This window comes from Thunnus maccoyii, chromosome 9 (genome assembly GCF_910596095.1).
Source record: "Thunnus maccoyii chromosome 9, fThuMac1.1, whole genome shotgun sequence".
Taxonomy (NCBI): domain Eukaryota; kingdom Metazoa; phylum Chordata; class Actinopteri; order Scombriformes; family Scombridae; genus Thunnus; species Thunnus maccoyii.
In genome coordinates, this window is record NC_056541.1 from 13,217,780 (window position 1) to 13,241,803 (window position 24,024).

The 24,024-nt window shown below is 39.3% G+C and overlaps 1 protein-coding gene across 3 annotated transcripts in view; it reads left to right on the plus strand.

Annotated features, from left to right (window-relative positions):
• commd10 (COMM domain containing 10) overlaps positions 1-23,674 on the plus strand; it is a 57,879-nt gene extending 34,205 nt beyond the window's left edge. For 2 of the 3 annotated variants that reach the window (XM_042421706.1, XM_042421709.1), the window contains 2 exons: positions 22,942-23,001; positions 23,324-23,674. In XM_042421706.1, coding sequence (XP_042277640.1) covers positions 22,942-23,001; positions 23,324-23,362 — 99 coding nt within the window. In that variant the 3' untranslated portion in view covers positions 23,363-23,674. Of the gene's footprint in view, positions 1-13,316; positions 15,546-22,941; positions 23,002-23,323 lie in introns of those variants that run through there. The other variant, XM_042421708.1, reaches the window with a different exon arrangement.
• Positions 23,675-24,024: the final 350 nt, after the last annotated feature.

The window sequence follows — 24,024 nt, forward strand, 5'->3', positions numbered from 1 at the left end:
GTTGAGCTCATTATGCTGTAATTCAGTGCTCTCCCTGCCAGCAATGGTCCTGCCTGTATGGCTCATTTATTATTCATCTGTAGCCATACTGACATCCTATACAGGTGTTTTAGGGAGAGGAGAGCAGCACTGTGTAAGATTATAGTTCATTCATCCATTCGAGTGTGAATAGAAAACGTTACACGTTATAGTAAAAGGCATATTATAAATTTTACTACAGTTACTACAGTCTTCTAGTGTGTCCCAGCTGGTAAATTTACAACATTTTAACAAATTATTCAAAATACCAAAGGACAAGACTGTGAGGCATATTCATTTTGTTTTAAATACCAAAATCGAAATTCAAAGAATAGATGAAAATTGGATGGAGGAAAAAAAATGCAAATTAGGAGCTTCTGAAGGGAAATTATTCTATTTTAAAATGACATTTGCAGTGGACAAATTTTGGTAATTTCACTGTTCATTGCATTTTTTTTCTCTTTATTCTTTACTTTCTATCACTCTTTACTTTAAATAACTGGAAGCGTCATGTTATAAAAATGGATGCTTTTTTAATAGTCATTGAAAATTATAAAGTTCCTTAAGCTGGTTATAAACTCTACTTAGAGAGGAAACTTGATAGTGACAAGACGTGTTGGAGTATGTCAACGTTCAGCAAGGAGAGGGAAATGTTGAGGGGCTCTAGCACACAGATTTAAAGGATAAGGCTGGCGATTTTCTATATTTCTTTTATACAGTAGTCAACAAATCTCATTTGCAGAGCCAAACCAACAATTAACTGATCCTACTTACAAGTATTGTATTTGTATCCAAAGCCTGATATATCGTATTCCTCTATGCTGTAGACCTCCGTTGTTGTCCAAAAACTACTAAAAACATGTCAATGAGCCACACTGCTACACTGGGTGACATGTTCATTTGCCACGAAGGTTACAGTTAAGGTAGTTTGTTTAGAAACGTCTCCAAAGACTAATAACAGCGATCACATTTTCAGTCTCCAGAGAGTAGTTCTGTGTAAGACAGATGCCACTCCGTAATGCGTAGGAACATGGTTCAGTTTAAAGAGCTTCACTAGCTTGTTGTGTTACATGTCACAACCTCTTGACTTTATACTACATTGTTCATTTTGTTCAGGTTGTGTTATGCAGGTTGTGTTCCTGATTGCTGTTATCAGTCTTTGGAGCTGTTTTTTTTCTTTTGAGGCTATTGCGGTCATGTGGCATACGCAGTAACCATTCGGCTACCTAGTCGCTCCTCTGGAGCCGTTTCTACACAAACTAACATGACCGCAATCTTCATGGTGAAGGAACATGTCACTCAGTGCAATGGTGTGGCTCACTGCCATGTTTATAATAGTTTTTGGACAACTATGGAGGTCCAGGACCGTAGAGTAATAAGATATCGCAGGCTTAGGATGCACATATAATACATGTAAGTATGGTAGATCAATTCAATGTTGGTTTGGCTCTGCACATGATATTTGTTGACAATAAGAAAGATATAGAAAATCACCAGCCATATCCTTTAAGTGCAATATTGTGTGTGCTGTGTCACCACTAACATCAGTCCAGTATAGCTTCAAACCTAACCTTTTTTGCTGAAGTTGAACCCTTCCTCTTAGTTTAGGTTGTAGTAAAACCTACTGTATGTCAAAAGATATATTCTTATAAGCAAAGTGAAATTGTCCAATGTAAAATGACTCTCCTGTGAGGTTAATGTGGCTTCAGTTAGCTTGAGTTCAGAGGTTTGACACATATTCTTTTCTTTATAGAATGAAGCACAGCTCATTAGCCTAGAGCACATTGTTCAGTCTGAGTGCCTTCTGGCCAAAGTCAGCTCAGACTGTGTAGGTAATAATAACCCTGCCAACCTTTAGATAATCAGCTTCTCCCCCAAGAGTCCAGGAAAGAAAAAGACAAGGTGTCAGTGGCATATAGTTAGACAGAGGGAAAAAAAAGGACAATGTATAATATGACTGGGTTGGGGACAATATGATTTGATAACAGCAGGGGGCACAGAAGAAAGAAAGGAAGTTAATGTATGAATGCCTGGTGGTTTTCTTTTGTTTGTCAGATTTCAGTGGTGAGTTGCTTCGCTAATTAGATCTAAGCAAAGGTCAAAATAGTTACATTTCTTGTTCTAGTCTGCATTAGGATCATTCAGGCTACAGGTCTAAGTAGATTGGAGAGGATGCTGGCCAAGTTCAAATTTTCTTTTTTGTTAATGGGGGAGAGTGTGGTGGCCAGTAAAGGTTAAAATATATTCCTTTGTTTCAGAAGTAATAAGGAGACAGAAATGTGTAGAAGTCACCAGACAAAGTTGGGGGTTAGAAAAGTTCAGATCTTCCTTATAAAAATGTGCTATTGTAGGTAGCTTTCATAATTAAGAGACTTACTTTAAGGTAAGTTTTGTTTTTTCCAGTGAGAATCAGGATATTTCTGCCTTCTTATGACAAGTAGTTTCACTAATTAGGCCCAAAAATCTGAAGGTTAAAAACACTTCAGTGGAATCTATGACTTAAAGATTAAGACATGAGGAGATGAAGGGCAGGCTAATAGCACAGGAATTCCTGTTGCACACAATGTCCACACACTTCTGGAGAATTAGTTTGAGATTCCCTAATCGCAGATCTCTTGGCAGCTTTGTTTGACCACTTTAGTCTTTAAAAAAAAAAACTCATTCACTGTTTCAAATGCTAATTAATCTTTTCTGCAAAACTTGCTTTTCTTAAATTTTGACATTAGAATCAAAATGGACAGGGAGGATCTACAGCTACTGTACTACGTTTGTACATGTTTTCCAAGTAAAATGAACATCAAATCACCTTCTAAGTGCATTTCCTAGTATAGTTTAAGGAACTTATTAAAATAAACTTTTGGATTAATGATAAATGACATGCCCTGCCAGTGGGGTGACTTTAGAAACCAGCTCATTGTTCTCCACTGTCCTGCTGGGTCTCTCTCCCCTTCAGCATCAGGCTAATTAGGAGGAGGGAAATCTGGCTTTGCTGATGCGGGTGGTACAGGGACTTATGGTATTAGAAAAAAGAACCAATACAGGCCAGTCTCATACTCTTCTAACTGATATAATGAAGCCCAGTCTGGCCTCTTTTTGAGAAACAAGGGGCGGTGGGAATGTAGAAGAGGGACAGTGGTGGTGAAAACAAAGAAAATAAAAGAGAGATTGACAGAGAATGAAAGAAATATGGGAACAGAGAGAGATGTACATCTGTCTTTCACATTCATGGTCAGAGACATTCAGGATGCCTTAATAGCAAATTTTATACCGTACATCGATTTTTATCTTTCCCCAAATTGAGTCCATCTTTTCCCCACCACTTATCTCTAACTCTGGTCTTTGCCTGCCTTTCAGACTGTGAAATGGAGAATGGTAATTTCCCCTGCTTCTCTCTGTATGTTAATGAAGCGCTAATCTGTTCCTGAGCGAGTGCCTTAATGAGGGCGACGTGCCCCTCGCTCTGTTGGCTAGCTCCTGTTAAGCTACCATTATGGAAATAGCTTGGTATCGTACGTCGTCCTGGGACTGGACTGAAATGTATGCCTTATTTCCACTTTTAAAGCTTTCTTCTCCCTCCTTAACAAGGCTGGGTGTTCCTCTGAGGGAGCGAGCAGTAGATAAACAAACATGGTAATGACGAGCACGGGGAGAGACTTCACACACTTTGAGGTCTGGTCGTTTTCAGATGCTGGATGTTGGTTGGGCTAAATAGGCCACACAGGACAGATTGTTGGAGCTAGTGAGCACAGTATGAGCCAAAAATCAAACCCCTTCTTGCTCAGATATAAATCCAAGTCAGTTGCTTTATTATTAATCAGATTTATTGTGATTATGTTGTACGTTGTTTGTCAGGTGCTGCTTTACACAATATTTCTCCTAGTCTGACCGAGTTAAATATGTATGCTGAGAAATTGAATTAACAGGGATTATTGGCATTATTTTCCGCAAAATTAGTGCATGCCATTGATCATGTCACATCCTCCTATCCATAATGCCTGCTGATCACTGTAATACTTGGCTTTATTTAGAGAAACACCCTAACCAGATTAAAAGTAGGAACAGATGCTGCTTGGAGCTGAACACGTTTCAAAGACTCATATCAAAGGATATTATAGCTTTATTCATTTTGCATGTATCTAGGCCAGCCCAGCCCCTGCCACTCCCACAGACCACATATGAAGGGTGGTGTGGTGGGTGACTATGAAATGGATTAACGTCTCTCGCTTGCTTCACTTTTGAAATGAAATTGCTCATCTTTAGGCTTCCCTCTTTGTCCCCTTCTCTCAATTTGTTCTCCCATATTTTCCTTCCTTTCCCCATTGTCTACTTACTGTGCTGATGCTCAGCTTTTGCCAATAGTTTAAGCACCACAGTAATAAAACAGCATGAAGGAGGAAAATACACTGGTATGGGCTTAAAAGGTGCCAATTTTTTTGGAAGAAACAAGTGAGAGGGAAGTTAAAATGTGAAGTAAAAGTGGGAGGTTTAGAGGAAGGTAGGATAGTGTATCATTTTTTTTCCCCCTGCAATCTGCAGCTCACATTACACAAATTCACTACAGGGGTTGAAACCTCAGGATTCCTCTCAAGATGATGAAAAGATGTCTGAGCCTTGTCTGTGATGAGTCTTTAAGGGTGTGCTTGGATTTAAAGACTCTCTGGAGGCTTTTGTTACAAGTTTTTAAGTTCATACATCAATGAATAGTCATGAACCGCACCAGTTTGTCAGATTAAGATTGTCAAGCTGAGGTGGTTGGGGGACTGGTTTGATGTAGGCAAAGCTTAAATGGCTTGCACCAGTTCTTGTACCCCATATGGAGAGGTTTAATCAGATATCTAAAAAGACTCCTGCATGTATTTTTCTTTTTATTATGAGTAGTTATCAGTTATGCATCATGCACGGTGCTTCAAAAGGTGAATTTTGCTGAAGTATATTGTATGTGTCAGGCACAGGATTCAAATGTTCTGCAATGGAAAGCGCAGAATATATGTATTATATATATACAGTGGTTTGGGACGTTTTTGATGTCAAACATCAATAAGTATCTGAGTCCTCTAAAAGATGAAGAAAGTGCCCCACATTCACTTATTAAAAATTTACAAACTGTTTTGTACATGGCATGGTGTGTGACAGTCTCGTCTCGCTGCCTTTGGCTCAGCTTTGGGCGATGCTGTTTGGATCTGTTGTAGAACCTGGCTGATACATAAAGTTGGATCTAAGAACAGTTATTTGTAGAGACCAATGACCAAATAAAAATATGCCAAAATAAACTAACAAACTATGCTTTTTGAAAACAGACTGTGTGTTTTTTTTTTTGTATAAATTTGTGATCTTCTGTCATTTTTATACTGTTATGATGTCAGATGTCTATATTAAACACAGTCAAAGCAGAACACATGTAGAAATGCTCCCTGCAAGTAAAAAGCTCAGGCTTTAACCTGCTTTGAAAGCTTCATTTGCAATGTTACCTCTACTTCCTCCTCATAATGACATCAGATTGTTTGAGTATGCCTACACGGCTGTCTGGTGGTAGCCTTTGTTGCTACAGTGTTCAATGGGTTGTTCACGTTGTCATATTTTGGATGGGATTCAGGCTCAAACATGTACAGATATATTTGAGAAGTTTCCATTTCATGTAAAGAACGAGAAAAAGAAGTGAAATCCTATTATTACTATTTGTTTACATAGACTTCCGAGCTGCCAACAGCACAGAGTGGGCTCATTGAGAGGGGGCCTTAAAGAGATAAGCTAAAATAGCCTGTCTTTCAGACAGAGGCTGAATTGAGGGGCTTCATACCAGGACCAATATGAGATAAATAGAGTTTTTGAACTGTAAATCATGCAGAGATATACCAGTAGAGCCCCAGAATATAAATATAGACATATGCATGATACGTCCCCCCTTAAGGTAAAATGAAAGCTTGAATGAATGATTTCTGTGATAATCTTGAGGCACTAGAAATAGTTATTGACATGAGGCAATGGCAGTGCATACAATGTATAAGAGAAGCACTTACTCGTCCTCCTATATTGGTTTAGGCTTATAGACTGTAGGGCCATGGAGCAACCAGCAACCGCAGCATATGGCAGATGATGCATTGCAGCCGTGTCGACTAGAGGGCTGATCAGAACCAGTCTGTTTCTATTCAACACTGACCACAGTGGGGAGAGAGGAGGATATAGGGGTTGAAGAGCTGTCATATTTCCCCCGGGAAGGGAGGGAGAGATTCCCATGTGGTTGAATAATAATGTGGCTCTACCTCGCTAGAGAGAAGTTGGAGGGACCAGGGTACAAAGGAGGAGGAGATGAATTGGCCATAGAACATTTGTCATAGAAGTTCAGAAGTGTCACAGAAAGCACTCCAGTGGCTTTAACCTCATGAAATTTGGTTGTGTGCGTGCATGTGCATGTTCATGTTTATGAGATCCATGCTTTCTCGGAATTGTTTTTCATTAAGGTTGGGCCTGCTAAGCATTGAGAGGCTAGTATGGAGGATGTGGTGGTGGTGCAGTAGTCACAGTCATCGTCTGTTAGCTCACGGAGAACACTGATGAGCACAGATGTTACCATGCTGTGTTCGAATGCACGCACCCTGCAAGGTGTGAGCCAGATTTATCCCAAATTGTAGTTTGACACTCACCCTGAATAACAACATATTCAAAGGCTTGTGTTTTTCTTTCTGACTTTGGTGGTTTGTTTAGTATGCTGTTAGATAGAGACCAGTGGAAACCCGTAGCCTCATCTCTAACCGATAAATGGCTCTTTTAGCTTGTATTTATCTTGGTTTCAAATCCACATTGAACTCTTCCACCCACATGCTACAGCTTTGACTCATTTAAGGAATTGCTCAATTGAGGGATATTCTGCTTTTCATTTAAGTGCTCACACAAAAATCTAGAACAAGTGATAATGCCATTAACTTTTTCTACATCATTTGTGTTAGATGGTAACTTTGGTGTTAAGTTAAAATGTCAATAATATCACTGGAATTCATTAGTGCCGTTTTGACCAACTAAAGGTCTTCCTCAGGCAAAGGAAAACCTGTAGTTGATCAAAATTTTGCTAATATATATAAATAAAGCCTTTATTTAATCAGGTAGTCTCATTGAGATCAACATCTGTTTTGCAAGAGACCTGCATACAGCAGAGAGAATGAACACAAGCCTAGCCAGGCATAACAAAAGGACTAGACATGCAACACACAGCCAGACAATCAAAAACACATTCAGCATCAGAAACAATCACAGACATCACTAAATAGACTTCAGGTTAAAAGTTTAAAATTGGTCAGTGAAATGAGACATCCAAGTTTTAAAAATCATCTGTATTTCATTTATACAGTGCAATGTACTAGTTGAAGGTGGTCTTCCCAAGTTCAGTATTTACTCAAGGGGTAGCTGGAGTTCAACAGTCCTGAGATCTGGTCTGGTGAGCAGTGCTGGTACTCTTTCTTATATTGTAGCTTTGGTGTTAAAACAAGGAACAAAGGAACTTTTATTCAGTAGTGTTTTATCAACTAATTTTTAACCTTGTTGACTGATATTTCAATCATCATCTTTAAAGGTGCAGCGTGTAGTATTTAGCGACATCCAGCAGGACCAACTTGGCAGAAATGGAATATAATATTCATCAAGTATGTTTTAATTAGAGTATAATCACCTGAAAATACTTAGCACTTACTACTTACTGCTGACATTATCAGAAAGGTGATAATTCTACTTTATGCTTACTGTTAAAGTCATAGTAGGTGGCATTTTGATAGGGTGGACAAAATATTAGGAACATTTTTCAATGTAATGCACTTTAGTAGACGACCACCACCAACTACGACCTCAATAATAAACATAATGTAGAATTATCACCTTTCTGAAAATGTTAAGCTTTGTAAAAGTGGAATTCATGGCAGAGCTGTTGTATTGGATTGCATTAGATTGCACAGGTTTATTTGTTTATTTGTTAGGATCCCCATTAGTTGTGCCCTAAAGCACAGCTAGTGTTCCTTGGGTCCACACAGGTGTTCCTGTGAGTGTATATCACTAATACAACATACTAAATAAATGTTATTTTACTGTTGGGCTTTTTGCTCTTTTTAGTTTTACTGTGTCTATGTCAGTGTCTGAAATCACTCCCTACAGTATATAGTGCTCTATATTTACCCTCCACCATTTTATTTGAGTGTCTGAACTGTGAGTGTGTGGCTGTGTCCGCAATCATTCCCTCATTCACTCATTCATGACTCCCTTTATAATAGACACACAATAGTGAACAGCAAATTGAGATTTCGGACACTTACTAGCTGTCATCATTTTGGGACATCACTGTCAGCTGTACAGTTGCATAACAGCAGTTTTCACATCCATAAAAGGCAACACATGGCATTGTGGGATTGTTAGCAGAATATAGTATATATGCCATTGACAGTAGTGCTAGCTGCTCACTATTGAGTAAAGCATTGAGTGTCTATTATATAGGCAGGAGTGAATTTGTGAAGGAGGGAGGGATTATGTGAATGTTTACTAGATTACTGTAATTACCGCGTTGTACTTACTATGGGCAATAAATGTTGATCTTTCACTGGTGATACTTTCTAGGGTTAGGGTTAGAGACAATGTAACCAACTAATAACTAATATAGCTAGTCTATACTTTTGTGAATCCAGTATCTACAAATTCATTTTTACAATATATTCACTCATGTGTATGGTATCTGTTTTGGATTTGTAATCACTACCATTTAGGTTGTTGTCCAATACTGTTTTCACACTTTTACTCTTCCAGCCTTCAAAGAGCAACTGTTGTCATCAATCTTTACTGGAAAGTGTGTTTTAGTTGGCTGCATAGCTGTGCACCAACACACATAGTGAGGATAGAAGAGAAGGTACCTGACAAAAGCTACGTGTTACAAGACTGAACTACTAGTGTTGGTTGACAGAGGACCTGAGTGAAAAAGAGGAAGACAGTGAGACAGACTGAGAAAGAACGAGACCGTGAATGTGCTTTGGAGAAAAAGGGTAAAAAAAAAAAAGAAGTAGCGTGGTCCGACAACACTCTGCACAAATCAAACTGTACCATAACACTCCTAAAAACTGAATTACAGTAAAATAACTAATTAAGAACTTTAACTGCTTTGCCTCTCTGGCTATTTATCCATTGTCTACATTCCTGTTTGAGAGAGAGAGAGAGAGTTTTTATTACTGCCATGCTAATAAAATAAGCAAGACAGAATATATTATTAGGGAAACAGTAGTGGCATTCAAATGTTTATTTCTGATGAGTCTCCAAGAGGCCTCGGCTACTGTTTTATAAATTAAAGGCTCAAAATGCCACAAAAATCCCTTCATGACTCTGCAGGAGGGCCATCAAAGTGTCAAACTGCATTTGACTCAGCAAAAGCTTGATTTTGGGTTGATTAAAGTAATATTTATAGTAGACCAATAACTGATTTAGTTGAGCTTAGAACAAGATGTATCTGCGTTTACCCCAGAGCACTATGTGTGCCTCAGCTTACCCAAGATTGAAGTTGTGAGTTAGTAAATCACCGTAAATCAATGTAAGTCTGTTAGTTGGTTAGTTAAGGAGTTAGTTAATCAGAGAGTGACTTTGTCCATCCATGTATTTGTTCAGTTTATGGGCCTCAAGAAGACAAAAGGTTGGCTCTGTAGCTCTGCTTCTCAGAAAAAAAGGCCCTGAATGCTGTTAGTGTGTTAGTGTGTGTGCGTGCATGTGTATGCTTGTGTATGTATGTGCGTGTCGAGGCACGCCTGTACGCAGCCTGTGCATGTGTCTGCATCGGTGCCTCTGTGTGTTTCTGTCATTCTAGTTCAGTGAGTGGCCCACTGGGTGCAGACAATCCCCGGCTTTGTGTGTATGTCCTGCTGCCATGCTGCGTACTGTACTGAATGGGCTCTGGGGAACGAGGCGTGTGAAAATCCCACCCATGCCCACCTAGTGACAGTCAGCTGTGTGTGTGTGTGTGTGTGTGTGTGTGCGAGTGTGAGTGTGTACAAGCAAGAGATAGACACAGAGAGAAAGAAAACGCTCATATGTGTGTGGGTGTATTTGTGTGTGCGCGGGGTGGGAAGCGGTGGGTGAAAGAGGACAATCCACACCGAAACAACCAGTCTCTGTGTTGGACAGTACAGAGAGATTCTTTATTATTCTTTTATTTCATTAACTGGGAAACCTAATGACCTGACAAATGACCCCCAGCAGAGGCCACTCTGTTCTCTCACACTCAGCACCACTGTTGCTGCCTGTCTGCCTCTCTAGGTAGCCCCTTTCATACATGCAGTATAATCTGTAAATGGCTCATTTTAAATGCAGACATTATGACATGTCATAGCAGGAAATGCACAGGTGTAATGAATAATATTAACGATGGCTGCATTAAATTTAGGCTCATTTGCATGGATATAATTAGTGGTATTAGTTACATCTGTGGCTTCTCTCCTACTGTATAAAATATCTCCAATGATAGAGGCCTAGTTTCCATATATTACATTGAATGTTTTTGTTTATTTTACTTATTATTTTTGTTTGTCTTTTTATTAATTATACTTAATTAATTACTTCTTTAAATGTATCTATTTATTTATTTATTTATTTCTTGTGTGTGTTGTTTCAGCGTATTTTGTATAATGTTTTTGATTAAGTCTGTGTTGATTCCTATTGAAAGTCAAGCACATTACGCGTGTGCCGTCAATAATTGGTACATGAACTGTTAACACGTTTGAGCTTTTTGCCCGTTGTACCTTTTCTTCAGCCTGGTGAAGTGCTGAGTGGAAAGCGTTGCTCTTATCAGTGTTAAAAGACCTGCACATCCACCCACGCAGGTGTTTTTAATCACTCTGGCTGATTAGACCTCTAGTTAAGTTGAAGTTGGCTGGAGCTATACTGGAAAATACCTGACGCCACTGAAGTCTACGAACTAAACAATGGTTGCAACAAAGCTTATTTAACAAATTAAACCACTAATAGATTTTTGTATCCAGCACCTATCCAATTGAGATTGTGCACATGACTTGCCTGATATCAGGCAGAACTGTCAACTCGTTACAATTATACTCCATTTCGGTCAACTCAACTTGGTGGAGTGGGCGGATTCAAAGGTCTTGACCCAGGCATGTGCAACTGCTTTGACCTATTCAACAAAACTAACAGGAGAAGTGAAAACACCTGTGTGGGTGGACTATTGGTGTGTAGGGACTTTATTAAAAGATCCCTTATCAGATACTTTTATGGGCAAAGTGTCTGGTCATTACCACAAACCCAGAGTCATTTTTTGTAAGCGCTGCTTTAGCAACATAGGAACTAATAACATTTTACTTTAATTTCTGTGTTTGTACATAATATATATGTAGTGTAAAGAAAAAGCATTATATTTGCAAGATAATTTTTTTTTAATGTATTACATAAGCAGTAAGTAACACTTTCACAATGTTGCGCCTTGACATTTTTGAAGCCTGAAGGTCACATGACATTTCCAGTCACTGAATATTCGCTTCTTTTGGTTTCAAGTGTCCGTTTCCTGTTTCAGTGTGATATCCGGCCGACTCTGGCAGATTCGCAGGTCAGAGTTCGGCCAATAGAAATGCTGCTGCACTGTGTTTGGAAATAGAGAAGTTATTATTCTCGTGTGTTTCATCCCTTCCAAAACTTCTTCCAGCTACCGCCGCCTGACCGTCGCTGTAAGGTTTCACTTGCAAAGAGGAACACCTTTAAAATGTCATCCGCTCAGCCATTTCTGCCTGAAATGAATCACACGAGGAACATACAGATATATTCACACCTGAATTGTGTTTTTACAGTATTGATGTTAGCATTCGTGACATATTTTACTGTTTCTCTACCTTTGTCTTATGTGACAGACAATAAAGTTTCTTGAATCTTGAATCCCCATTTTAAGTAAATTATCACTCTACCAGACTACGAACTGTAGCATCACTCTCATACACTGTTGACAGTTTGTTATCTCTCTGATCAATATTTATTTATTACCCGCATCACAAATGTCACCACCATCATTTTTCGGAGCCAAGTGCAGAGAACGGAAACGTCATGTGACCGTGATTTAATATGGCTGTCAAGGGAGACTTTTGCAAGACATTTGTAAAAATTGCTGGAAATTTGTCGAGTGCTGATAACGGAGACTTCCATCCTTGTCAAAAGCAAGATAACTTGACAGCTGAGTGGCATATTGTAGTAAACAATCTCTCAACTTTTACCTGCAATAAACTTCATGTATTATCTAGTCTTGTGTGCCAGATCTTACATACCATGCAAACATGGTGGTTTTCTTAGTAACAGTCTTGAGTAAACATGGAACTTTTCCAGACCAGAGGCCTATGTATGAAAGCCAAACAAAACGTACTACTTTAACAGATAAATGAACCCAGTAATGTCCCAGATTTCCTGTCTGAAAGTGGCTTCTCTTCTGTCTTTCTGCCTGTCACTGTCATCCTTTCTCTTCTCTGTGATTAATATATAAACAGATCCCTCAGATGTAGATCAGCGTCTTCAATAAGTGCCACTCGTGTTCACGTTGTGCCGTGTCCTACTTCACAACATGTCAAGATTCAAGAGGCGGATGCGGGAGCAGTACGCTCTGGCTGAAACCTAGTCATGTTCCCATTGTCTCTAACCACAACACAGGATGTGGTGGATTCTAATTGGTGGGGGTGGATTGACGGCACACACATACAAACAAATAACTAATAAGCATGCACGCTCCAACTGAACAGACAGGACACAGGTGACCTCATCCATGTGAGACAAAACCAATAGGCAAAATAGCTGTTGTTCTATTCAGCCAAACACAGGGGGATGTTATTTGTTTAGCCCTGGTAGCTACCTCCTGCTGCTCATAAATGTCAAGACACATCATTGTTGAATGAGAGTTTGCTACATAATTTGACTGTGCACTGTATCCCAGAGTGTTTAATGACTTGAATAAGGTGCTGAGTGTTTATTTTGCAAGTTTGTTATGTCTATTTTATTCACAACACACTTATTGTCTTCTGCCTTTGTTACAGCGCCCATTTAGCACAGTAGGAATTGTTCCCATTTCACTGAAAATTTCATGTTAATATTGTGTTCAAGCTCAAAGGAGCTTTCTTTTTCAGTAGCTGAGTGATGTTTTCAAACTCATCTCCTATCTTTCTCCTTCCTCCATCCTCCGCCCTCCATCCTTCCGCCTTCTGTCTCTGTTTTGGTGTTTGTTTGTGTTTGTGGCCTAGCCTCTCCAAGCATGTAGACATATGCCCTGTTCCTCCTCTAATTGGTTCTCTGTATTCATGCAGGGATACAGAGAGAGGCACGGAGACTGCGGGCAGAGCCGACTCTTAATAAATGTCGGTCCACAGCTGGGCTACGGATGGACAGCTCACTGATGGGCTGTTTAAAACAAGGCGTCGCTTAATGCAAGAGGAGACAGTAGCTGAGGCGAAGTTACAGAGAGAGATAAAGAAAAGGAATACATCAAGAAAGCGTGATGCATCTTGCCAGCGAGAGACGGAGAGGAAGATGAGGGAGGGACAGGGAGGTAGAATCACCTCAACAGGAAGGAGACAGAGAAAGACATCCCCTCTCACTTGCGCAGCCTGAGGGCAGTGATTGTGAAACAGCATGAAGTGTGTGACAGGAGGGAGGTCACAGACAGGCAGCATTGTGTGTGTGTGTGTGTGTGGGCATACTTGTATTTTGGTGACCGAGTGTGTGTTGCTTACCATCACGTTAGTGTGAGTCTCTGTATGTACGCTTGCGTGCTTGTGTATATACATGCCCATGAGTGTACAGAATGTGTGGAGCCTGTCGTATGTCTGTGTGTGGGGTAGTTAGAGGTGTGTGTATGTCCTGGTGTGTTTTCAGGAATTCATCCTGTCAGGCCTGGAACCCGCTGCCTCGTCCTATCGCCTCTCTCCACACAGAACAATACAAAAGCCCCAGTTTGTTTATTGTTTTGCCTGCCTTGTTTTTCTTTTGATTGTTGTCAAAATCCCCACTGTCTCCCCTGGCGTAGCAGCATGCACTCCACTCTTCTATGCTATTATTTACTCCCCAAGGTTTTTAGAGTTTAGATAGAACGAGAGCAGTATCAAAAGGGCCGTCGAAAAAAAAAGGAAGAAATAGTTGAGAGGGATGAAATATTCAGAGTGATGTGATGTTCTAGGACAATAAAGTTCCAGGTGTTTTGACTAATCAGGATATTAGAAAGACTGAGTGACATGTTGGCTCCTATGCATGTCGTTGGGAGGCCCCTTACGGTACAGGAAGAGTTTTCCATCATGTCATTTCTTCTCACAGAGGTTTGGAAAAGTCTTCTCTTCTTCTTTTAAAATTTATTTCGGAGACTAGAATTGTGTCTGTGTGTGTTCGTGTGGGCGTGCATGTGTGTGCACATATCTACTTGTTCTCATTTCTGTTATAAATACCGGGGCTGATTGACAGTTTCTAGTGTTTGGGTTTGACAGCTCTGTTTTGTTGTAGTCGACAGGCTTTTAGTGAATGGCTGACGTTTTGAGGTTCCATGTCCGTCACTGTGTGATGGCTACAGGGCACCGTTGTGGATGTGGATACCAAGTTCATTACGCCACCCTTTCAGCATCAATGCACAATGCATATGTGGCTCCTACAGGCTGTTTTTCAAAAGGTCATGGGAAGATTCAACATACTACAAAACAACTACAAAGTATTGATTTCTTTTTGTTGTTGTTGACTGGCGTGTTACAGTTTTGTGCAAAGCTACTGGCTGCTTTTTTTTAAAAATAATTCTGGCACATAAGATGAGTTGAATATTGTGGACTTTTATCAAAAGAAAAATCTGTTCATTGAACATCAGGGTGCATTTTTTGTGGTATATTTATTCATACTCATATAAATCAATATGTGACCAAACACACTGTAGTTGATGGGACATTGTGTTGAAATATCTCCTGCAATCAACAGCTACAATCAACTCAAGTCAAAGACTTCACACTCATCATTTTGCTAATCATATGGGGGAAATCCACCACTGGCAAGGCAATTTCTTTACTTCCAGCAGCTTCCATAGATGACAAAGCAATGCAGTTTCCAAAATCTTGATTGTGCAGTAAAGGGCAGGATTTCAATCCTGGTGCTTGGGGATGTTGCAAAACATTCTGGGAATTGTGGGAAATCAGAAACTGAATAAATGGAATTGAGAAAGGTTAAGGGAAAGTGGTTAAACCAAATAAGTAAATTACAACACTTCTGTGAGTACACTGAAAATGCAAATTGAGTTTTTAATATTCTTCCTCTCAATTAACAATGAAATAAAAACACAAGAATGATAGACTCTTATGTAAATGAATACACATAATCTTCACACCAATCATAATTAGGATTTTGAAAAAATTGTGTTAGAATGAAACTTCAAAGTGACAATATTTAACAGAGTAATGCTACACCTTTTAGAGGCTGGATTTGTCTTCACCAGATGTGAACGTATGTATGTATTGTTAGAGAAACCTTCACAGTAATTCATGAAACAAGAAAACACGAGATCCAAATAAAGTTTAAAAAGCAATGTAAAGGTTTAGTGTTAGAGACAGTAAGTCTTATTGAAGTCTTATTACACCCACCACAGACCACTTACATGTAAATGAATCACAGTTTACACTAAATCCAGTCGACATGCTAATAGTCTGTACTATACACACACACACACACACACACACACACACACACAATAGCCTGTCCCGCTAACTAGCTAAGGGAATACACAGCATCATTCCTGAGTTTGAGAAATGCTGAGTCTAATGGATCATGTCATTTTGAACATTTTGGGGGTCAATACACCGTACTGTAATTGCCTTGTTATGCCATTCGCTTGTTTGAAAAATGTAATTAGAGAACATATTAGATTTATGATATATGGCATTTTTGTGCCATAATGAGTAAAAGACTTTTAATTAAACTCAATTTAGTGCTCACAGGCCAATTTGATATCCATTACTCTCTTCGTATGACACCTTTGACCTGACTCCAATTCCCACGCTCCTCCTCCTCCTACAGTGAATCAGGTGGCTTCAAAGGAGACAAACCTCACCAGTGTTGATGAGCCACAGACAGATGGACAGAAACACTCACAGCATAAAAGAGGAAGCAGCACACCTGTAGCACTGAAGCTCTTTCTCTATTGAGACATTAAAAGCCTTTGTTTTGACAGCACAGCTGCCTTTGTCAGAATATCTGTTTTTAGCTATGCAGCTGAACAAACGTGCACGCACACACTAACGCATCTGCAGGCACACCAAACACGCTCTTATATAAAAGTTAAGTGCACCCAAATTTGCTTAATGTTTCAATAAGTTATGAAACATCAAGCAATTTCAATGTTATTGGCGTGAGAGATACAGATATGTGGTTCTTAGCTCAATATGCATACAAAAAAACAAAGCAAGTTAAAAAAAAAAGAAGAAGAAGTAATCTCACTTTATTTTCTTATTAAAAAAATGTTTGTGATGATGAGATGTCTATTTGTACCTATTAATATTACCCAATGTCTTCATTCCATGTTATTTTTTTGTGCTGTCACATCCGTCCATGCCCAGTGACAGACAACCCTCTTCACCCCCTCAACAAAAAAACTCCCCACTGATCATCCCTCAGCAAGATGGCAGAATGCAGCTCAGACAGCCAGGGAAGCTTGTGAATGCAGGCTGGCACAAAAAAAAAAAAAACAGTGAGAAGGACAGGCAGACAGGTTGACGGACATGCGTGTATTGTACGCTAACTGACATACAGTGACGACACACATACTGTAGCTGCTATAAGCTGACCAACAGACAGACAGACAGGCAGAGAAGCAGCCAAGCATGCAGACAAGTTGATAGAGCAGATATACAGATAGACCAGCAGTCACTCATTCATCAGGCTTTTGTAAAGATGTGTTAACCTGCAACTTAATAGTGTAGCAGTAGAGATTGTGGAATTCTTTTTGCATTTATGATAAATAATGTTCAAGATGTGCAATGAAGCCAAAGAGACAAAGAAGAGTGTGTGCTTATGTGTGCGTGTGTTTGTGATGTACAATAAGGCAGTCAGGAAGGGGAATGGTGATATTTATGTGTGTGTGTGTGTATGTGTGTTGAGAGTGAGAGGGATAAAGGGTTGCCAAAATCCGACAGCTCAGCCTCCTGTGCTTTCTATCTCTTTGTCTTTCACTGTCAAGATTTCTCTCCGTCAGGCAGAAGTCAAAGACCAGGCAGCTGCAGAGAGCTCCGACTGGACAAACTGTCAAAGAGCTCATAGTCTCAGGAAGACACATAATGCAGCAAAGTCACAGAGGACCCATAATGTACCGTATCCTCTCTCTTCAAAGCACTTCAGCTGGCGAAATTACAGTGACCTTTCCTTTTGATGCTGATTTTATTCAGTGCTGGTGTCGTACAGTATGGAAGAGGCAGAGAAGCAGAATATCGCTTTGGTTTTTATTCTGAGGTTTCACACTCAAACCAGTTTATATTTATACATTTTAGTAAAATAGAGATGAACTGCACATTTTGTACAATTTTAGAAAAAGTGCTAATTGTTATCCAGTATTTTGGCCTCTTGTGCAAAGTTTCTTATGCCAAAACACTATCTTTCTAAAGAAACACACAAACTTTCACATTCTCCAAAGTACACGTGTCATTTAACGACAATTTACTGCAAAAGATTGACGGACACTTGTTGTAGACAGTTGAGCCAGATGTGCTGCACTTCATATCTGTCAAGTGTGGACTATGTCATGCATATTTTACGATTGCTTCACCCAGCAGACAATTTCACCCAGAGACCGACAGCGTTGTCATCTCTCTCTCTCTTTCTCTACGTGAATTTATAGACAGCTTTGTTGTTATATTAGGTTGGAAGTTAAATTTCTGGATACAAGACATATTCTTTCTGTCAGTGAGTTCTTTATAGTTGTTTGTGATTCTTTTGGTTGTTTGTTACTATGAAAGTTCTCTCGGGTTATCACATGTTTTTCTTACTTAAGCTCTCATTCTCTCTGTCATTGTGTCTCTTCATTTCACTTTTTCTCTCCTCTCCGGCTTTCCGTTTGCCGCTCATTTCTGTCATATCTATTTCTCTCCTCCCCTCTTTGTTTTTGTCAATGTCTCTTCCTTGTCATCTTGTACTCCCTCTCCATTTCCTGCCTTTCTTTGCTTTTATCAGTGAGCAGTAAGAAATTCAGTTTCTGTGAAGCACTCAGTGAAAAAAAAAAAAAAAAAATCACTGCTTTGAGAAGTGTTTCAAATCCAAGCTGTCCTTTATTGCACTGAGGCAAATAATTGATGAAAAGTGCCTCTTTGCGTCCACGCTGCCCCATTCACATGGGCTCCTTGTGGTATGAGAATACCGCTACTCGGTGCTGTACACTGTGGTCTTATATAAACTGACTTTACTGACACCAGTAACCACTTGATGGGATAAAAGCACCGCTTGTGGAATGTGTCTTTTTTTATCAATCGGGGTACATTTGGTTCACCCAAGAACTCAAAAACCTCTCGAAGTTTAAAATCATAAAATTGGTCTCCTCTTACAATCAAGGCAGCAGTTGCAGGCTGTTCATATAGATGACATCTCCGAGCTTTAGGCAGTGGAGACTTGTTCAGGTCTGCACCTATTTATTTAAAGGAAAATTCTGGTTAATTATGTTGCAACTTGGGTATTGTTTTCATAGTTTTGACCATTATTTCACAACACTACAACTACATACCACGGGGCAAAAATCACAAGCTCTAACACAATGAGACTTGTTTAAAAAGCCAAGAGTTTAGACGGATTATAAGAGTTAATGCTGTCAGACTTCTTTTTAACAATGTTGCTGCATTCCCAGATCTTAGCAATGAACTTGGTTCAATATTTTTACCAATAGGAATGGTGGCCAAAAGTTATGAAAACCATGTTGGCCAAATAAAAGATCCCCCCTTCCTCCCCACACTTTCCAACACCAAACATTACATTAAAGCATCATGTAAATCCAATATTTGTATAGCTCAGTCACTTACTCGCTCAGTCACATAGTGACTGACTCTTTTGTTCGGCTCTTGGAAGCGGTCAGAATGATTTTCTCTGGCTGTTAGCATTTTTCAGTCTTTTTGAGCTCCTCATCATGACAGTCTCTGACAGATCGGTCCGTTTCCACAATAAAGACGTCTGGAGATGCTTTTGACTTGTTTTCATTCGTCAGGAATTTATTTCCTCCATAACAGAAAAAAACGGTTAAACTGGGCTTCCTAAACACTTTCGGGGCTGTTTTAAAAGAAACACTTTAAACAGAACTGAAGAAACTCACTAGCTTTGCAATATTAAGGCTACAAACAACACTCTGGAGGAGCAGGTGTTACACCTGTACTCTCTCCATTCAAAAAGAATATCTAATGTTGTGAAAATGCAAACGTTTTCTCCTCAAACATAGCAGGACCTTCACTTTTTCATATGTACCAGCTTGCAATAAACAGGAATTTCCTTAACATTATGGTATCATCAAGTTGAGTTTTACTGTAATCCCTATTGAGCTTCCTTCACAGTTATCCCTCCCTGACTTTGCTGGCTCATCAAGGGAACTATACAAGCAACTTTTTCGAAAGCTGTTATGCAACAGAATATGTAGTCCCACATTTCAGCAGTTATTGAAGATTGGAGAAATTTTTAATTTCTTTTTTCTGTTTATTTTTCTCTTGTTAGTTTATGCTCTCTCGTGTGTTGGAACTCCCTTAGTGTGTAGCCTATAAAGTAATAATGTATGCTAACAAGTAGTGCATATGGAACACCAGATGTAAGTGAATTCATGATTATTTTCATGGGTTAAGCCTGTTTTCTATATCCTGACACAACAGAAGTTTGGCACTGAGACAGATAAGTGGTACATATATGTGTGTGTGCGTGTAACTGGTAAGTATAGGGCTGTGATGATGAGGATGATGCATCCTATCCCCATTAGTGTTAGCCTAGATCTGTCAGAGCCTTGTTGGGTTACTGCCTGGCAAAATCTCAACCCTTAGGAACAATGGGATGGGCCAAACACACACACACACACACACACACACACACACAAGACAAAACACTGTTTCTTTCTCTCTCTCTCTCTCTCACACACACACACACACACCCAGCAAAGCCTGGAAATTCTTGTCAGAACGCACTGTCAATCTCACATTCACGTAAGCACAAACACACACACTTTCATCTTCAACCCCTGTGTAACAGACAGGAAGTGTTACTATCTGGTTTGTTCACTTTATTGTAGTGTAGTTTTGATTGACATCACACACACACACAAACACACACACACACACACACACTGCATTTCCAGTTGCCCCCTGTCTCACCTCTGTCAGACAGTAATAGAGACAGCTCTGGTTGGCTGACTGGTGTTTATTTCTTGTTTTCCAACTAGGCTGGTGCTGTACTGTGACCCAAGTACACCAAAGACCATTAACTCAAATAACTGATTATGCAGCTCTGGTTTCTCCTCATTATATTAGAGTTTGCCACAGTGGAGATCAATAAAAAACTCAGAACACGGCTGATGGAAGCACAGGGTGAAATAATTTAACTGCATGCCAATGCATGCAATTTTTATTTCAAGTCAAATCATTTCCTTACAGCAACCTCTTAGAAATGATTTATCACCTTGTACGACTATTTTGATTTGCATCTTGTCTTCACGGTTGATTACTCTGTAACAACGCTTTAATAAGTTGTTTCATTACCTGTCGTGTAGAGGCTGTCCTTGCAGGGCTCCCTCTGCCGTAGCTAAATTCAAGGCTGTCCTACATTCTCCATGTGCTGCGGAGCTGCTAGTGGGGGCTTTGATAGGAGATAACATTTTCCCTCTGTGCTCTCCTTTATCGACTTTTAACGTTGCTTCTAATTAATATCTCTGTCATTAATTTGCTGTGACACATGGCCTCCCTCCACCCACCTAACCAGCCAACCAGCCAGCCAGTTAGCTTCAAGCCCCGGAGCCCCATTTAGTCTCTGAACACCAAACTGCAGGGAGGAGTGCTCTTACATGGAGTGTGCAATCAGACAACTCACAGTGACTTTCACTACAGATTTTTTTTTTTTTTTTTTTTTTAAATCTTTCTTTCTTTCTTACTTTCTTCCTTTCTTGCTGCCCTCCTACTTTGTGCCAAGAGTTCGATGCTGTTATCAACATTCAGTGTGACGGCACCGAGTGCACTTTGGTTGGCTACAAGACCGCCCTTTTCATTCAGCGCTACCGAGAAAAGCATTTCACATATTACAGCTATTTTCTCAATGATGGGTGTTGATAAAGTGTTCCGCCATTACACCCGCTCATGGGGATGGATTATTGTTCAGCCTTCATTTTTGATGGCGTGATGATGATGATAGCAGTCTAGTGATGGTTGCCCTTGGTTTCTTGGTTTTTCTACTTCCCTCGATAGTTTGTCAATCCTGCTGTCTTAAAAGAACAGAGAGAGATAGAGGATAGAGGAAGCAAAAGCCTTCCAGGTGAATCCAAGAAGAAGCATGTCATGATGTATGAAGCATGTAATAATACAGTACATAGTATTTTATAATAAATTGTTATTCAAAAGATATCAAAGCATTTGTCATGGAGCTTATAAATGTTAAAGAAATAAGTATAATAGTGTAACAAACTTATAGAGCTGCAACGATGAGCCGATTGAAGAAATAACCGGCATTTTTCACCATTTTCTGACATTTTATAGACGAAACGATTAATCAATTACTTGAGAAAATGATCAGTAGGTTAATCAACAATAAAAATAATCTTAAATTGCAGGCCTATAAACTTATAAAAAATATTAGAGCAGTGTTAATTACATAACCCAGCCTCACAAGCTTCCTTATTCATTATACTGCAAAAAAAAAAAAAAAGTTTCTGAACTTACATTTGTTCTATCATCATATTAATATTGATTCACTTCCTGACTTTATAATAGAAACTGTTCTCTCTCTTCTCTGAGTCTGAAAAAAAAAAGAAATGTGTTTTATTAAATTGTAGAAGTTACATAATTTCAGCAGATACAGTATAGAGAGCTTTTACCCTCTGTAGCTCCAATTTGAAGGAAGGAAAAGAAGAAAAGTAGTAAGAAGTAATATTTTCTCTGTATCGATATATGTACTAACCTCATTTTTGATGGTTTTCTTTGTTATTTTCAACTTTTTACAGTCAGACAAAAAATAATCCAAACAAGATGCTTGCTACAGTAGCTTGTCTTTTTCTTTGTGTGCTTTAAGGAGTAGTTTGACATTTTGGTAAATACTCATATTTCCCTTCCTGGTGGAGAGTTAGATGAAAGGACTGATGCCCCTCTCATGTCTGTCCATTAAATATAAGGCTTCAGCCGCTGTATCAGATGGACAAGACAAGTAAGATCAGTCAGTTTTTCCATTATTTATCAAACAGTAAAATGATTTATCTAATGTGGTGTACCATTATACCTCATGCTTTTGCACATGGATGTATGTTTTGATGTCAGTGCTGAAACAATATCTTGTTCACCCCTACAGTATGTTGAGTTTTAGTACATATTTAGCTTCAAAGGGGCTACAAATGATGCAGCCAACTTTTTTAAAAAAGAAAACAGAATGGAGACTGATGGGTTTGCCCACTGTTGGCTGGTGGACAGTGACTTCAGTGTATTTTTAAACCCTCTGATGGGTAAGACTTAGAAGATAGTACATACTGGGCAGAGAGCAGCAATAATTAATGAAGGTTTTTATAGAAAGCACAAGACGCAATGCTGAAGAAGCGGTGGTCATGACTCTAACGCATGTGCTCTTATCGCTGCTTTTTTTCCCCTCTGCCCTGTTGTTCTTTTATTTCTCTGAACTTATTTTTCTTATTTGTTAGATTTCTTGTTTCCTTCACTTATATTTTATCTCTAACCCCTTTTTAATCCTCTCTCTCTCTCTCTCTAGGTTCAGGAAAATGTCTTTGTTGAGTTTAACCACCAGGAGCTGCTTGAGTTCTACAACAAGGTCTGTTTCTTCTATATATGTGTGTGTGTGTGTGTGTGTGTGTGTGTGTGTGTGTGCCAGTATTTATCCACTTGTATGTCACTTTGCATATGTATCTTCCCGTGTTGCATTTCATGTTGACTGTCAAACACAGCCTGACAAAATCCATCTGCCTGCCCATCTTTTTCATTCTTTGATACAAATAGTTGCCTCTTTTTCTTTCACTCTCTCTTTTTGACTTTCTCTTCCTCTCTGTGTGTCCGTGTGTGTGCGTGTTTCTTTTGTGTGCATCTTTTTTTTTTTTTTTTCCCAAACACTCAACCTTTTCTCCTCTTTCTTCCAGCTTGAAATCGTGCAAGGCCAGTTGGATTCCCTGACTTGATGCCTGGTGCTCTTTGTACAACCACACACACACACACACACACACACACACACACACACACACACATTGTTAGTGTTTTGCTGACAGCTATGCTGGCTGTTAGAGGGTTGGTAATGCCATAACGCTAAACGTCAAAATTTGAAACCAGCAGTTTCTTTCCCCTTTAAGCTCCTTTAATTTCAGTTTTATGCTCACAACTTGAGGTCGGTGTGATAAATCAAATTTCTTCACATCTTCATTAAGGATACGGGGTTTGAAAAACTGATGTTTACTGTAATGCCTTTGTTAATTAAAAAATGTACTCAAACAAGATTTCTCAGTCATTTTTCTATACCTTTCAGTGTGTAACTTCATGTTTGATTGCCCTGTGAGATGGTTATAGACAATGAGATGTTATAAATGTGTCAACAGTCACTGATCTTTAAAATTAATTTGTAATCTGAGAGAGAGAGAGGCAGTAAAAGGAAATTAAATGTCAAAATGTCATGTAGAGTTTAAACAAATGGATTTTGTAACTTGGGGAATGAACTAGTGTCCATGCCATTCTAATAAAATCTGAAGTGGAGGTGAAATCCATCCAAGCTGTTGTTATTTAGTGAAGGCTCATTATTTCTCATTAAGACCAACCTGGACTGCTGGTTCAACAGATGGGAGTTCTGGGA